The sequence below is a fragment of the Pongo abelii genome, chromosome 10 (assembly GCF_028885655.2).
Source record: "Pongo abelii isolate AG06213 chromosome 10, NHGRI_mPonAbe1-v2.0_pri, whole genome shotgun sequence".
In the NCBI taxonomy this organism is placed as follows: Eukaryota; Metazoa; Chordata; class Mammalia; order Primates; family Hominidae; genus Pongo; species Pongo abelii.
Window position 1 is genome coordinate 118,623,912 of NC_071995.2, and position 17,962 is coordinate 118,641,873.

The 17,962-nt window shown below is 43.9% G+C and overlaps 1 protein-coding gene across 8 annotated transcripts in view; it reads right to left on the reverse strand.

The window, feature by feature from the left end:
• The window catches only part of CIT (citron rho-interacting serine/threonine kinase), a 189,867-nt gene that overhangs the window by 91,676 nt on the left and 80,229 nt on the right, over positions 1 to 17,962 (reverse strand). For all 8 annotated transcript variants that reach the window (XM_024256949.3, XM_024256948.3, XM_063712267.1 and 5 more), the window contains exons 11-13: positions 7,918 to 8,023; positions 6,870 to 7,013; positions 5,480 to 5,599 (exon numbers count right to left, since the gene is read on the reverse strand). In XM_024256949.3, coding sequence (XP_024112717.2) covers positions 5,480 to 5,599; positions 6,870 to 7,013; positions 7,918 to 8,023 — 370 coding nt within the window. The remainder of the gene's footprint in view (positions 1 to 5,479; positions 5,600 to 6,869; positions 7,014 to 7,917; positions 8,024 to 17,962) is intronic.

The window sequence follows — 17,962 nt, forward strand, 5'->3', positions numbered from 1 at the left end:
GTCAGGAGTTCAAGACCAGCCTGGCCAACATGGTGAAACACTGTCTCTACTAAAAATACAAAAATTAGCTGGGTGTGGTGTTGCGGGCCTATAGTCCCAGCTACTTGGGAGGCTGAGGCAGGAGAATCGCTTGAACCCAGGAGGCAGAAGTTGCAGTGAGCCGAGATCATGCCACTGCACTCCACCCTGGGTGACAGGGCAAGACACGGTCTCAAAAAAAAAAAAAAAAAAGACCTACAGACCTAGAGACGAGGGGAGTAGAAAGATGGACCCAGAATGAGGCACCAAGTAGGCAAAGGTGAGAAGTGTGGGGTGAAGATAAGGGAGAAAAAAATATTAAACCTTAAAACTGTTTTGGCCGGGTGTGGTGGCTCATGCCTGTAATCCCAGAACTTTGGGAGGCTGAGGCAGGCGGATCACGAGGTCAGGAATTCGAGACCAGCATGGCCAACACGGTGAAATCACATCTCTACTAAAAATACAAAAATTAGCCAGGCTTGGTGGTGGACACCTGTAATCCCAGCTACTCAGGAGGCTGAGGCAGAAGAATCACTTGGACCCCAGAGGTGGAGGTTGCAGTGAGCCGAGATCGCGCCACTGCACTCCAGCCTGGGTGACAGAGCAAGACTCTGTCTCAAAAAAAAAAAAAAAAAAACACTGTTTTAATGTAGAGCATATGTCATTAGCAAAACCACCGGGAACACACATGCAAATCACACCATACAATATACACAGAACCTTAAGGCCTAACACAGGAGAGCCATAAGGGATGTTCTTTAAACAACAAGGATAAACTGCTTATGTGTAGTTTTCCTCCAAGGGTAATCATTTATATAGATTTGTCCTTTAGAAATCATGTGCTCCTAACACAAATTAGATATGGTACTAGTTTTAAAATTAACCTTTCAGACAGCACAAGAGGGTAATTGAAAATCTCAGTGGAAAGAATTCTGGAAGGTGAAACTCATCATGTCAGTTTCTCACCATTAATTTTTCTGGGCCCAAAACTGAATGATGACCGTAACATCGCTCCTGCAATGCAAGTCACCCTGAAATCTGGAAGAGTCACAAAACACTGGCTTCGGTCAAAATAACTTGTGAGAAAAATTCCAAGGAAAGAACCCTCCTGTTCCCTTGAGCAAACCCTTTAAGTGATCCAAACAGCCCAACCTTTTCCAAAATGCATTTCTAAAATCAAAGCATTTACATTGAAGTTTCTCAGAACTGGGCTCACCAGAAGAAATGGCCGGTGATTTTGAAAACTTTTGGATGAAGTATAAAAATATTCTGTGTTAGCAAAAATCAAGGCTAAGTATAAGGATTATGAATGAGCATTTATGTAATCCAAGGTGACTTGTGGGGTGAGGACAAGAGAGATACAAAATGAAATGAACAAGGAATTGAATCAAGAATGTCTTTGAAAATCGCAATATTCAGTAACATCTCTGAGATCTATTCTCCCAAGAAATAATTGGTGAGGAATATTTGAATATTTCTCCCAAGAAATAATCGATGGAGCAAGGATATTCTTTTAACTGATAAATTGCAATTTTTGAATAACAGGGTATGAAGGAAACCTTTTATCCCATTGTAGCAGGTGACCCCCCCCCGGAGCATATTAAAGGGGATGTGCTACTCTTATGAAAATTGGATGGTTTCCATGCAAGCACACCTCTCCCTCTATTATCTGTAAAGGAGAAAGGAAAAAACAGCCCAAAATGGAACACGGGTCTCATTTCACTCTCTCCCACCCAAAAGCATACTGTTATTGAAGGTCAATCCTCAGAATCATGGGGCACACAGGTTTCCTGGGTCATGCATACTAAGCAGGCGATGCTGGATTATATAACCAAAGGTCTTTATAACCTGCTCCCAATTATCTAAACTCACAGGGCAGGCCGGGCACGGTGGTTCACGCCTGTAATCCCAGCACTTTGGGAGCCCGAGGCGGCGGATCACTTCAGGTTAGGAGTTCGAGACCAGCCTGGCCAACATAGTGAAACCCCATCTCTACAAAATATACAAAAATTAGCCAGGCGTGGTAGCGGGCACCTGTAATCCCAGCTACTTGGAAGGCTGAGACAGGAGAATTGCTTGAACCTGGGAGGAAGAGGTTGCAGTGAGCTGAGATTACGCCACTGCCCTCCAGTCTGGGTGACAGAGCAAGACTCTATCTCAAATTAATTAATTAATTAACTCACAGGCCAGAACATGAGCTGTATGTGAAATGGAACAGCGGTTTTTCTGGACCCCCTCAACCAGAGCCATATTATGGCTTTCATAGCTGTGAGCACTGAGCCTGTCTTGCCTTCCTCCATAAAAATTAAAATTAAAAATTACATTTTACAGTTGTGCTCCTATAAATACAAAAATATTAACATCATCTATGAAAACAGTGTCTTTGACCTAAGCCCAACTTTTTTCTTCTGATGAAAAAATTAAAACATTTGTGAGACCCAAAAAGTAAAGTGGTCCCTAGATACCATGCCTGCTAGAGCCAATGGGAAAGCCAGTTCTGGCTACAGGCATCGACACCAAATCTTGAGCATCTTTTGTCCTCAAGCTCACTTTTCTTTCTTGAATTTATGTCGGCGAGAAGGGAATGTAATATTTGTGTTTTGTCAAGAGCGAGGACAGAGTGTCTGTTCCTTCCCCCCAACATCTCTCTTCCCTGAGCTGTCAGCACATAAGAGGGAGGAAGGCAGGAACCAGGCAACCACTCTGTCAGCTCTCCAAGCTCTCAGGGCACCCAGTCTGCTATAAGCATCAAAAGAAAATTCTAACTAATTTGTGGATCCTTTGATATTGTGCTGGACACTTCAAGGAAATCCTATAAATCTAGCAGCTAACCAAATCCCTGCTTCAGGAAAAACCTGAGAGGTGATCTTCGGGTCTGTTTGCAAGATCAGCTGAGAGAGAGCTGTGGTATCTCAGGATGGAATGAAAGACTGGTAGGTGTGAGTCAGGTCAGGACGGGAAACTGCAGACAGGTTTCAAGGCCCACCTAACGCAAGTCTTCTGAATGGAGCTTCAGAATTTTGTGGGGAGGAAGGATCAGGTATGATCCAATTCACTCAAAAACCATGGAACACAAGTGACTTCTGTGTTACCCACACTTTTGTCTCCCTTCCTGAGTAGGGGAGCAAGGAAGAAGCTGCAATTGCTAGTAATGATCTAGGAATCAAATTTCACATGAGTCTTTGAGGTGTTTTTCTTTTAAACCAAATCTAAATATTCTAGAGGGGGTAGCTAGGTGGAAGTAAAATATTTTTTAAAAAAAATGAAGAGCCAGCCAGGTGCAGTGGCTCACGCCTATAATCTCAGCACTTTGGAAGGCTGAGGCGGGCAGATCACGAGGTCAGGAGTTCGCGACCAGTCTGACAAACATGGTGAAACACTGTCTCTACTAAAAATACAAAAATTAGCCGGGCGTGGTGACCTGCACCTGTAGTCCCAGCTACTCAGGAGGCTGAGGCAGGAGAATCACTTGAACCCAGGAGGTGGAGGCTGCAGTGAGCCGAAACTGCACCACTGCACTCCAGCCTGGGTGACAGAGCGAGACTCCATCTCAAAAAAATAAAAGAGCCATATAGAAAGTTAGATTTTTAAGAGAAAGATCAGGGAATAAATCCCAAGTCTAGAAAAAATCAATATGCCACAAACCAAATACTGAAAGTTTGCTGCAAGCATTAAAAGCTTTCTCCCGGTCTGCAAACATCCTGCTCTCACAAAACTTACCAAAAGTCATAAAATAAATCCTTGTTCCGATGAAAAATCAAATCTGAAACCACGTTTCTTCCCCACAATGGAACTTTTAGCAGTCATTAAATCTAAGACTCCACATGCATGCCAACTGTGGTATGAATCATAAAAGACATGTCTTTGAACTCGGCCACCAACATACACCTTTTCAAAACGTCCTGATAATTCGGTTTCTAAGGAATCTATGGACACCAGCTGCTCCCTCTGGTGGCCAAACACAGCTTTCATTTCCCCAGGATGTCACCAAAAGTAAATTTCCAGGTATGTTAAACGAATGGGAGAAAATGATTCCTACCTCTTGAAACTTTTAGGATGAAAAACTATGTTGATAAAAGGAGCATGAGTCAACTGTCAAAGCAGATTCCTCAAAGCCGATGTGCAGCCTTCAAAACCTCTAAGACTGCATTATTCAGAGATCTGATAATCCTTTACAGGGTTTCCTTCCTATGCACATCTATTTATAATGTCTTTATCAAGCAACAGAATATTAACTGATCACAACTTTAAAATATTCAGATGATAAATATATTATGCCAACAAAACTCCAAAGACAGTAATTCTTTTTTTAAAGAGTAATTAATGGATAGAGTTATTTGCAGAAGTTTCTTGCATTAGCTCCAGCCAGATGGCTAAGTTTGTGCTACCCAGAGACAGAAATGTTCATTTCTATCAATGTTTCCATTAGATTTTCTGAAGTGAATGAGAGTTGCCTGGCAGCTGATAGTTCAGCTCTCCAATTGCTCATTGCCATCTCTTCATTAAAGTCTCTATTTACAGTTTTTCAAAAGACACAAAAATCCATGCTAAAAAGGAAACAATGAGGCAACACAAAAATGAGCCATTTAGAAAGAAAACCCATTTAGAAAGAAAAAAAAAAAAGAGTGGGCTTTTTAAAGGTCTCGATTCTCCTTTCTGAAAACACAGGGGACAGCTTTCTGCACTCAGATAGGCAGTGTTAATCCTGACTTGACCTTGACCAGAATGGTTCAAACTTCTCTTCTAGAATATTTCTTTATGTAAGTAAAACTATGAATTAGCCTGGCTTCACTCAAAAACTTAAAGTGCATCTGAGAAGCTATTAAAACATTTCATAGTTTTTAACCATCTAAAGCAGGGATTGGCAAACTTTTGCTGTAAAAAGCCAGATAGTAAGTAGTTTCAGCTTTGCAGGCCACATGGTCTCTGTAACAACCACTCACCTCTGACTTTGTAGCCCGAAAGCAGCCAGGGCCGATATGCAAATTACCAAGCATGGCTGTGTTCCAAAAAAAAACTTTATTTATGGAGACTGAAATTTGAATTTCATATAAATTTCAAATGTCATGAAATATTGTTTTTCTTTTGATTTTTTTTTTCCAACTGTTTAAAAACATAACCCCATTCTTAGCTTGTGGGCCATAGAAAATAGGTGTTGGACCAGCTTTGCCTTACAGGCTGAAGTTTGCCCACTCTTGCTCTAAATCTACATCTTTATTTTTAAAAGCAGACATTATGGGGTATCAGCTTCAAAAGGAGCTGGAACAAGCATTCTATGATGTATATAAATTATGAGAAATCTAAAGTTTCTGAATGACCTACATACCTGTCTCTCTTCCACTCTGCCCCCACCCTTTCTCTCTCTCCCTTTCTTCCTACTTCTCTCTCAAACATGCCTCTCCTGAAATTAGAGGTCCAAGCGAGCCGAGATGCTGCTGTGCTCCCAGGCAAGCAGGCCTACCTGCTCTTTGATTTCTTGGAGCTTCCGGCTCTGCTCTCTGATATCATGGAGAAGCTGCAGTGCTTTGTCATCCTCCTGGGACACCTCCATCCGTGCTTGCTCCAAACTTCGCTTTAAGCTCTGCAGAAAGCAAAAATTTTAATAGGGATGCCCTGTGGATCCTGCTTTGTTTGAAAAGACCCATTAAGAGAGCTGCAAGCTGCTTCGCAGACACCAGGACGGTTTCGAGTGACGGACCACAGTTCACAACTTCCAGTTGGTTGCCGATTCCGGTTTCCATCCTGTAAAACCTCTTGGTTCAAGAAACATCATCTCAACCTGGTGACCTTAGGGATCCAGCCAGAAACTGCATCAGCCTGTCTCCTGCCACCATCTACCTGTCCTAGGAGATACTTACTTGCATGTTCAGGACTAAAACCTATTAAGACCCAGTAGCTATTACAGCCACCATGTGGATGGCTACAAAGTGTTTTCTACAGTTATCTGTGGGCCCTAAAGTACATATGCCTCTTTCAAAGTAGCAATGACTTCATATCCTCTGCCCAGTTGTCATTTAAGACTCCAAGTGGTCTATTTCTACCTCCTGGCTTATTTTTCCTGGACACCTTTCATCCATAAGAATCCCTTAATGCTTCAATGGCACTGAAATCTATATCTGAAATACATAGCTGAATAACTTCACCCACCACTGAAAGGCAGCCAAGTCTGGAATGGAAACATAGCAGTTATTCTTAATCAGCCACGTTCTATAGATTTCCTCTCCCTTGTGAAAAAAACTTTAGAAATGTGTGATTCAACTTCTTAAGACTGTTTAATTGGGCACATTAAAAAAACACCTGAATGAAAACTTTAACAAGACAATGGAGAAGAAGACAGTCTACTCTTGTGAAGGAAAGAAAAAACGAAAGTCACATGGTAAATAATGACAGAGGGTCTGGGTTTTCAAGGCTATTTTCTTGTCACTACACTGGTGTGGCCAATGGAAAATTTGATGTCAGGAAGATTGAAAGTAAGTTTTCTTGTACATAGCTGGGAGTCTGGTTCTCAAGGCTGCTCATGTCAGACACAACGCAGACCAGAGAGGCTGGAATGGGAGATGTTAAGATCTTTTGCAACTTGCGGCAAAGATGCATTACTCCCATCTCCAGACTCCGTGGTACCAACTGTCTACCTGCACTTTCTGCTGGAAATGAGTCCAATATCATTTCTTGGGGACCTTACACCTGGCTCTCACTACTCTGCAAAACACAGATCTTGCTTTTGTGCTCTCCCTCTCTCCACTCTCTGCCATTGGCTGTGATGTGCCTCATGGAGCCATCACGAAACACGACGAGACACACACAACAGGAAGTGCCACCTCCAAGGGAAGGGGGCTTCAGGGAAGGCTCACACTGCATTCTGTGATGTAGGTAGCAAGGTCCTGCTCCAGGAGGGATCTCTGAGTCTCAGAGGCCTTCAGCTCCACCTCCTTCTGACTAAGCACAGCCTCCACCTCTGACACTCTCCGATGTAACCGGGTCATTTCCTGCTCCATCTGAAATAAACACATCGACAGGTTAAAAAGGCCCGTGGAGGTTCATTAGGAGCAATCACATCTCAAGTAGCCTCCGAAACCACGTGGTGGTCTGGGCTAAGGCTAATTCGCCAAAAGTTAAGTTGCGATGGAAATACCATTGTTTCTTCGCCCAGGAGCGCACAGTTCTTCGTTAAGGACAGTCACCAAATGCTAAGTCACTCCTCTCATTCAAGTCCCGGTTCACACTTGATCACTTCTCTAACCCAGTTAGCAAGGAAGCCACAATCATCATTTTTCACCTGTTTGCTTTTTTGTTTTGTTTTTGCAGACGTCACTTTAATTTTATCCCAAATCCATCTTGATCCCCCCCCATCTCCTTGCAAAGATCTAGAGGACAAATCCAGGACAGGGCAAGGAGATATTTATTCGTCTGCACTCTTAGGAGTCCCAGGCAAGCAGTGACTTATTAGTTTCCAGAGCGTTGCCTCTGGGCAGGAACAGTGAATGTTAAGAGACGTTGAGCGTAATCAACACAGTGGCCGCAGTGACATAAGCAGGAGTTTTAAAAGACTACGAAGAGAGACTTCGCATCACTCAAAGCAGATGGGATGTATCTCAGCCACAGGTGAGGACCCAGGCCACCTGCCGGAAGAAGCAGACATCTGGCTGGGTCATGCTGAGAAACGGACTGTTTAAATCCAGGGCCTCCTCTGGTTTAGATTTAAAGGATTTACAGCAACGGCAAGGCCCGAATTCATCTCCCTCTGAGCTGCTGGAGGCGCGACTTCAGCGAGGGCAGGAGCGCCTCGCTCTCTACGGATCAGGCGGCTCAGAGCCAGCAGTGGCCCTGGGCAGATCCCTTGGCATATACGGACGGGAGGATCCTGGAGCAAGGAAGGAGGCCGGCTGCGGAAATAAATACCTTGTGACACTTGTCCTGAGAGTCTTGTAGCTCTTTGCTTTTGATGAGAAGTTTCTTTTCCATGGAGCTAGTCTTGGCAGGGGAGTCCAGACCCGACACAACAGACCTAGGTAGAGAAAAACCAACGTCAAGGGGGCCTGCAGGTGGGCCTAAGAAGCTGCATTAGGAAGCTGCAACATTTGTTTCATTTTACAAAAACATCTCATGCTCTTGATGTTAGGTCAAATAATGCCCCCTTCCATTTCCCAAAGATGCCCATGTCCTAATCTCTGGAAGCTGTGAATATATTACCACACATGGCAAAAGGGACTTTGCAGATGGGATTTAAGTTATGGATCTTGGGATGGAAAGATTCTCCTGGGATATCTGGATGGGTACAATGAAATCACAAGGATCCTTATAAGATGGAAGCAAGGATCGGAGTCACAGAGACCTGAAGATGTTACACCAATGGCTTTGAACACGGAGGAAGGGGCCACAAGCCAAGGAATGCAGGCAACCTCTAGAAGCTGGAAAAGGCAAGGAAACAGATTCTGCCCTAGAGCCTCCAGAGAGAGTGCAGCCTTGTCTACACTGATCTCAGCCCAGTAAAACTCATCCCGGACGTTTTTTTTTTTTTCTTGGAAACAGGGTCGCGTTCTGCTGCCCAGGCTGGAGTGCAGTGGTGCAACCTCGTCTGACTGCAACCTCCACCTCCTGGGTTCAAGCAATTCTCCTGCCTCAGCCTCCTGAGTAGCTGGGATTACAGGTGCTCTTGACCGTGTCTGACTAATTTTTATATTTTTAGTAGAGATGGGGTTTCACCACGTTGGCTAGGCTGGTCTGGAACTCCTGACCTCAAGTGACCCTGCCATCTCAGCCTCCCAAAGTGCTGGGATTACAGGCTTGAGCCACCACACCTGGCATCATCTTAGACTTCTGACCTCCAGAACTGTAAAATAATAAATGTGTGTTGTTTTAAGCCACTAAGTTTGTGGTCATTTGTTACAGTGGCCATCGGAAACTCATACACCTATTGGGCACTGGCTACATACCTGGTTCTGTTTGAATGCTAGGTATATTTGAACTCTTTGTTTTTGTTTTTTTTTCTTTTTTCCTTCACTGACGGATACATTTGAACCCTTTAGTCCCCACAGCAACTCTATGAGGCAGATACGATTTATTATCCTGATTTTGTATGAGGAAATTGAGGCCCAGACAGGTTACATAAACTGCCAGTTGATAAATGATTTCTGCTGGTCTCAAGAGGGAGCTGGGGTAGACAAGTTGGCTTGATGCACTTGCTATACAACTCTTAGGAAAATATCACAAAAATAACATAGGATGCCCTCCTGAGAGTGGACCAAAAGGATGCTCCCCCCCACAGAAAGGGCAAACTTACCCACACTCATCTATGTAACTCATGCACTGTGCCCAGAAGCAGTTAATTATGGGCAGAGATGAGAGAGAGATTCCAGGACAGCTGCCCTCAGTGGTTGGTACCCTGGATATGAACACTGGGATTGGTGAAAGACAAGGCCAGAGCAACAGTGGCCAAAGGTTCTTATGCACAGAGAGATGTGGCAGAGCCCACCACTACCCCCGGGCCCATCTTTGTTGCCCTGGTAACGGGGTTGTGGAGCTGGTTGTCAGTGACCACTCAGATCTTACCAGCAGGTGCAAGTTCTGCTTTCTGCTGCCCCAAACTACTTCCCCGACTAAAAGAGGTCAGTTCCCTGCAGCCATGCAAAACACCTCTCTCCCCGCAGCTCCTGGCAATGACAAGGGCTGGCTTGCTAGTGCTGACTTGCTGTACTCCAGTGACAGCTTTCCACACTCATAGCCAAATGAGTCAACGCCCAGAGTCATGCTCCTCTGTTCAAAATCTCAGGCTGGGCACAGTGGCACATGCCTATAATCTCAACACTTTGGGAGGCTGAGGCAGAAGGATCACTTGAGGCCAGAAGTTCAAGACGGGCCTGGGCAACACAGCAATACCCTGTCTCTATTTTAAAAATAAATAAATAAATAAATTATTTTTTGAAAGACATTCTCACTCCGATGCCCAGGCTGGAGTGCGGTGGTCCCAGGTCACTGCAGCCTCGACTTCCCAGACTCAAGTGATTCTCCTACCTCAGCCTCCCCAGTGACTGGAACTATAGGCACGCACCACCACACCCAGCTGATTTTTTTATTTTTTGTAGACACGGGGTTTCTCCATGTTGCCCAGGCTGGTCTCGAACTCCTGGGCTCAAGCAATCCACCCACCTCAGCCTCCCAAAGTGCTGGGATTACAGGTACCACACCCAGCCATCTCTATAAAAAATGTTTAAAAATGAGTCGGGCATAGTGGCTCATGCCTCTAGTCCCAGCTACGTGGGAGGCTGGGGTGGGAGGATCGCTTGAGCCCAGGAGTTCAAGGCTACGGTGAGCTATGATTGTACCACTGCACTCCAGTCTGGGTAACATAGCAAGACCTTGTCTCTTAAAAAAAAAAAAAAAAACAAATAGGCCGGGCGCAGTGGCTCACGCCTGTAATCCCAGCACTTTGGGAGGCCGAGGCGAGCGGATCACGAGGTCAGGAGATCGAGACCATCCTGGCTAACACGGTGAAACCCCGTCTCTACTAAAAATACAAAAAATTAGCCGGGCGTGGTGGCGGGCGCCTGTAGTCCCAGCTACTCGGGAGGCTGAGGCAGGAGAATGGCGTGAACCCGGGAGGTGGAGCTTGCAGTGAGCCAAGATGGCACCACAGCACTCCAGCCTGGGCAACAGAGCGAGGCTCCGTCTCAAAAAAAAAAGCAAATAAATTTTAAAAAAAGAAAAATCTGACCCCACCACTGACTAGTTATTTGACATCTCCGAACCTCAGTTTCCTCAATTGTAAAATGGGCATAATTACCAACCTACTTCAAAGAGTTCTTGGAAGGATTAAATGAAATAATGCATGTAATGCCCTCAGCACAGTGCCTGGCACAATGCAAGTTGTTCGATAAATGTCACCTGTTACTACTGTCATTGTTGTTTTTTCCATTACTACCCATGCAACTTCATAAATAGTACATGCCTCACGGGCCTAAAGCAATTGCTTAAAATGGTAAAACTCAGGGGGCTGAATTTGCTCTGCGCTATTATTCACATTAAAACAAATGGTGATTATTCATAGAAATGGGCAACAGGGATTGGATCCAGAAATAACTCTTTTTAAAAATCTTACTTTTGGCTAGAAATTTTAACCAAGTTCTACGCTTCTCACCAGCCTGTTTTCTACCTACATCTAGCCAACACACACACACTCACGCTCTCTCTTTTCCTTTTCATATAAGATGAAATGCTTGGCATGGCCTTGAGCAAAATTCCTTTGCTATTTCCTTTAGTCTTAATTGCACCTGGCTGGGTGGGATAGAGAACAAGACCCAAACCACCCACGGAGAGAGTGATGATCCACAGACTGGGTCCCTGGTCCTTCAGAGATCAAAAGTCACCCACATGTCACGAAGTCACATGCGTGACATGCATCAGGGATGACAACACAGGTCACAGCTCCTTGTGCTTAAGCAAAAAACTGGCACCCTTTAAAAGAACGATGACATGGGTGCATGATGATAGGTAGGATGTGGCGTGAAAAACTTAATGACACATAGAAGGCTGGCCCCAGTGGAGCTTCCTGTTTGAAGTGCACTGCTGTGGGTACAAAACAGATTGCTTTTTCACCCCCCACCAAAAAAAAAACGAAAGGCACTTTTAGGTCACTTATCAATGGGCCCAGAAGCGAGGAGATGTGCAGCCCCCACCCTGCCGGCACTCAAAGGAGACCATGCGACAGCCCTCCTCACCCGAGGTCCAACCCCTTCATTCTGCTAGTCTATGTTTGACAAATGCTCACTGTTTAGAAGTTCTAAGTACAGCAATTAAGAGCTCTTCAGACTAAAGGTGCTAAAGAAATCTTTTTCTTCAAGAATAAATAAAAATTGCATCTAAAAAAAAAAGCTAGAGTAAGAATGCTATGACTAAGCTGGGTGTGTAGCAACAATCCCATAAACAATCATGGGATTGGAGGATGAGGCTGGAGAGTAAAGATTATCAGGCTTCCAATTTCATCCATGTCCCTACAAAGGACATGAACTCATAATCATCATTCTCAGTAAACTATCGCAAGAACAAAAAACCAAACACCGCATATTCTCACTCATAGGTGGGAATTGAACAATGAGAACACATGGACACAGGAAGGGGAACATCACACTTCGGGAACTGTTGTGGGGTGGGGGGAGGGGGGAGGGATAGCACTGGGAGATATACCTAATGCCAGATGACGAGTTAGTGGGTGCAGCGCACCAGCATGGCACATGTATACTTATGTAACTTACCTGCACGTTGCGCACATGTACCATAAAACCTAAAGTATAATAATAATAATAATAATAATAATAATAATAAAGAAAAAAAAAAAAAAGATTATCAGGCTTCCTACACCTTCCCTGGTCCTCAATGCAGGTACACATTAGAATCACTTGGAGACCTTTTAAAAAACACCTGATGTATAGGCCCCATTCAGACCAATTAAATCAGAGAGTCAGAAAGATGTGGAGTGTGGCCCCGGGAAGCAACATTTGTATTAAGCCACTGAGTGATTGTAATGTACAGACAGGATTAAGAACCATGGTGCTAATTAGAAGAAAGTGCTTCTGATTTAGGGTCTAGCCACTTAAAACTCATTGTATGACCATCCCCAGCATTTAGTTCCATGTGGCATTTTGGCCAGACCATTTGGTACTGGTGCCTTTTCGTCACTCTTTGAGTAAGAACCCAATTTTGAAATTAATGGTGGTGGGCTATGAATTTCAAAACAACATACAGGTATTAAATGATTAAATGATTGAATGATTAAAGCCTATTGTCCCCAGTGTTAATAATTCAGTTAAAATATATCATTTCCAGGAATTTCTATAAAAGAAATATAATACAGATAGACATGGCTCAATTTAAAATGTTTATATTCTATTCATTTTTCATGTAGACATGGGGCAATTCAATCTCTAGCATCAATGCTAAGTTCTCAGTATGTATTTCTTGAGCACATATATCCTCCCCAACAAATATTCTGAAATATTACAATTTATTTTCTTTTTCTAAGATTTTCTTTTTTTGTTTTTTGTTTTGTTTTGTTTTGTTTTGTTTGAGACAGAGTCTCACTCCATCACCAGGCTGGAGTGCAGTGGCACAGTCTCAGCTCACTGCAACCTCCACTTCCTGGGTTCAAGCAATTCCCCTGCCTCAGCTCCCGAGTAGCTGGGACTACAGGCCCACGCCACCACGCCCAGCTAATTTTTTTTTTTTTTTTTTTTTTTTGGTATTCTAGTACAGATGGGGTTTCACCATGTTGGCCAGGATGGTCTCGATCTCCTGACCTCGTGATCCGCCCACCTCAGCCTCCCAAAGTGCTGGGATTACAGGCGTGAGCCACAGCACCCGGCCTGTTTTCTTTTTCTAAGATTTTTATTAGCCATCCTTCTGACTTTCAAAGCAACAGCAAGTGATTGCTGATAATTGCATTATGCTAACATTGACCATAATGTAAATCATAGCTTGAGAGGTTCGATCAAAGACTGGCCTCAGAGCCACCAGTTACACCCAATATTATTGTATATTACATTATAATAATATTACATACATATTATCACATATATATTATTACCAAATATAGCCCTGTCCTCTTCAAGCAACAAGTCTGCTGGTCTCAAATTATCCCGAAAAGTACCACTTCATCAAGCATAGTATTATTTAAAGAGCTGATACTATCACTGCTTTAAGGAAAGTTTGCAAGAAAAATCCTCTAACTGGTTGGAACTCCAAAATGATGGGCAATGGGGTGCAGAGTTGCAGTAAACAAACTATCTAATTATGAAGTTCTGTTGACCATGGAATGGGACAGAGTCTATCTGTTCATTAAAATGTCTTCCAAAATTTTTCCTTTGTTCTCAAAATTCTCAAACTTCAACAAATTTTTTTTTAACGACCTTCTCTGAGCGTGTGTGAGAGAGAGAGAGAGACACCCAGAGAGGGAGAGAGAGAGAGACAGAGAAGAGAATATAAAAGCCCTATGATCCCCATGAGAGATACCTGCAGACCAGTGGTTCTCAACTGGGGCAATTTGGCAATGTCTAGACATTTTATTTTCATGACTAGGGGTGCTATTAATATGCAGTGGGTAGAGGCCAAAGATGCTGCTCAACATCCTACAATCCACAGGACAGCTCCCACAACAAGAATTATCCAGCCCAAAATGTCAATAGTGCCAACTTGAGAAACTCTGCTGTAGAGGCTATTAAGGAAGCCACAATTCCTGTCCTCAAGGAAGTAACAATCTAGGAGAGAGAATTAATGCCACGACCTTTGTCATCAGTACAAGTGCTCATTTATTGAGCACATACTCTGTGTCAGGCACGTGTTTAGTGCTTCACGGGTTACTTCACTGAGTCCTCCCCGCAATCCTATAAGATGGGTATTATTAATGGCACTAAGGAGGGGCTTGCCCTATACCTCTATGTTCTCCTACCACATTACCATGATTTGTGCAGGGGTGCCGGGCAGTAGAACCCCAGTTCAAAGCTGAGGCTCTGTCACCGAAGAGTCATGGCTTCAAATCCCAATTCTGCTACTTCTTGGCTAGATGGCCTTGGACACACTCAAGAAAAGTGCTACAGAGGCTCAGAGCTGCAAGGTCATGGAGGAAAGGGAGAACAGAACGTGTGAGATATGGTGACCTCCATCCATGACTGGCTGCATTCAGTGCTAAGAAGCTGACTCCAAGCCTGAGTCCAGGACAGCTCTGGATACCCAAGAACATCCACATGCCAGGTTGGTTCACAGCCACCCTAGGGAAAGCTCACCCCACAAGAGCAACTCTCCCTCCTTCACTTTAGGGTTCGGGGAGTAATCAGGTGGGAAGCAGGGTAGATATCAGAAACCCAGGCCAGTTCATGCTCTGGGCTCGACAAGATGCAGTACAATGAAGATGCTAATAAAAGAACATGCAGCCTGCCCACACGTTGCTTGCCTACTCCTGGCCACATCTCGGATACACAGCCAGTTATCCCCATGGAGAGAAAAGGCACTTCTGAGCAGCGGGTGCACGCAGCCACCCGCCCACACACAGCAGTGCTGTCTCTTCGAGCACGAAGCCAAGTTTGGGTTTTCCTTTTTTTCCAGCTTCTATTTTCTAGAAAAACTTACTCTGAAATCAACATCTCTCTCCCTGATATACACATCTGCTTTATAATTATAGAAGCCCAAGTGTATTAATAGGGATAATGGTATATGACACAGAAGAAAGAGCAGGGTTGGTCATTACCACTATTAACAGGAAAACATGTTTTCTTAAAATGTATTAGATGTGACCTAAAAATTGCTTTACATGTAACCTCAACATTTAAGTGAAAATTATAAAATGCAGTTTTCCCGATGATGTGCCTGTAAATAATCCATATAAGTTTGTTAAAAAAAATCACTTAATAGGGCTATGAATAGAATATTGCATATCAAAAGAGAATACAATGTGTACTCCTTCCTACAAGCAAGTGTATGTGTTGAATACTCTCTAATCACTACTGTGATGATTAAGTTCATGCTTAAGCATCAAGCCATCCATTTATTCCCTTAGGAATAGGACCCTATGCCTGCAAAATACGCCACCAAACCACAGATAACACAGATCACAAATCCCAGATATTCTTGGGATAACCAAGAATGGGTATACTTGATGCCAAAATGAGGGGACTCAAAATTAGCTCAGCTGAGGGCACCACCTTTAGTGCTGGCCAACAGCACTAAAAATACATGCAACTGCAAGATGTAATATGCTGCAAAAAATAAAAAACTCATCAGCATACCGTTTCCAAAAATATACTGGCTTTTAAGATTGAGCATTCTGAAATTTGTGAACTTATTTTATTTATTTATTTATTTATTTAGAGATGGAGTCTTGCTCTGTCACCAGGCTGGAGTGCAACGGTGCTATCTCAGCTCACTGCAACCTCCACCTCCCAGGTTCAAGCAATTCTCCTGCCTCGTCCTCCGGAGTAGTTGGGACTACAGGCACGCGCCACCACACCCAGGTAATTTTTTTTGTATTTTTAGTAGAGACGGGGTTTCACCATGTTGGCAAGGATGGTCTCGGTCTCCTGACCTTGTGATTCACCCGCCTCGGCCTCCCAAAGTGCTGGGATTACAGGCGTGGGCCACCGCATCTGGCCTCTGAACTAATTTTATAAGCACACTTTAAAATACACAATGGTGGCCGGGTGTGGTGGCACACGCCTGTAGTCCTAGCTACTCGGGAGGCTGAGGCAGGAGAATTGCTTGAACCTGGGAGGCGGAGGTTGTCGTGAGCCGAGATTGCACCACTGCACTCCAGCCTGGCAACAAAGTGAAATTCCGTCTCAAAAATAAAATAAAAATAAAATAAAATATACAATGGTGCCCATCAGGAACACCTGGAAATATCAAAAACACTATTCCCCTAAAGACAGTCAGTCTGTCCAGCTTTGGGGCACCCCCCTGCCCCCCCCCACACACACATAATATATATATTTATATATATACCACACACACACATACTGACACACACCACACATACTCATATACATACACACATACGCACTCACACACACAACCAGCAGTGGTCTCTAGTTAAATTAGAGCACTTGCTTTGAAATGATTAATATGTAGCTCCAGAATCATTTATCAAATATCATGCTATTAATAAAAGAATGGCTACTCCCATGATTTTTAATTCAGTTCCCACCTCTAAGCCAGTGCCTCACTTTGCAGGTTAATTTCATTGCCTCTCACCTGGATGACTGCAATAACCACACTTACCTCCCTGGATCCAACTCTTGTCCCTCACTATCCACCCTCCACACAATGGTCAGAGGCACACTTTGTGAAATAAGACCCAGATATTCCACGTCCCTATTCAAAATCCTGCAAAAGCTTCCTACTCAGTGCAATTTAGAGCAAAGTCCACACCTAAAGGCCCTGATGGCCTCAACTCAGACCATGTTCCTTGTGTATCCTTAAGTTCCCCCTACCCAAACATGCCTTCTGTTCACTGAGCACTCATAGGTTAGTGGCAGCCTCAGGGCCTTTGCCCTTTTTTCCTCTCTCTGGAATACTCTTCCCACTTATTTTTGCTAACCGACTCCTTATTGACATTCTGGAAGAATGCACTCTGTGTGGGCAGGGATGCTTGCTCCTTTGCATTCACTGTTACTTCTCCAGTGCCTAGAAAGTGCTTGGCACATAGTAAGCTCTCAAATAGCTGAATGAATTAATTAATGAATGAACCAATGAATGAATGTGAATCTACCCCCATCATGTAAGCTCCATGAAGACAGGGATTTTTGTCTCATAGTCAGTGCTATATCCCAGGTTCTCGAACAGCCCCTAGGACCTCAGAGCTGCTCAGTGTGGGCTTAAAAGCTGTGTCACCTTGGGATGCAACTCAACCTTCTTGAACAAATACTCATGCTCAGCTCAGAGAACCTTTCCTTGGGGACCCAGTTTAAAGTGGCCACCCCCAGGCAGTCTCAATCCCGATTCTGCAGACCACCATCTGCAATTGCCTCACATGTGCACAGTAGTTATTTCTCCTTTGTTTCTCCCCACAAAATGCTAGCTTCTTGAGAGTAAAGACCTTACCTGTCTTGCTCAGAATTGTGCCTTAAGGACTAGAACAATATATTTGTTGAGTGAATGAATGAATGAATGAATAAATGAATAAATAAATGAATGGTGTGTCAGTACTTCTGTGCCCCCAGGCAGCCAGTTTAAAGGTCACCGTGGGATAAAGGAATCCAAAATGAGAAGTGTGCTGCATGTATGCTGGCATGAAAAAGCTTTCCAGCACCTGCAGTAGAGATGCCCAGCATTGGTTCTGAGACAGGAATGTCACAATGACACACAGACTTACCCATCCAGGGGATACCCAAGTGCTTCCAGGGTGGGTGGGAGCATGTGACATCTAGGCTGGGAACATGCACACTTCCCACTGGCACTGGATCCT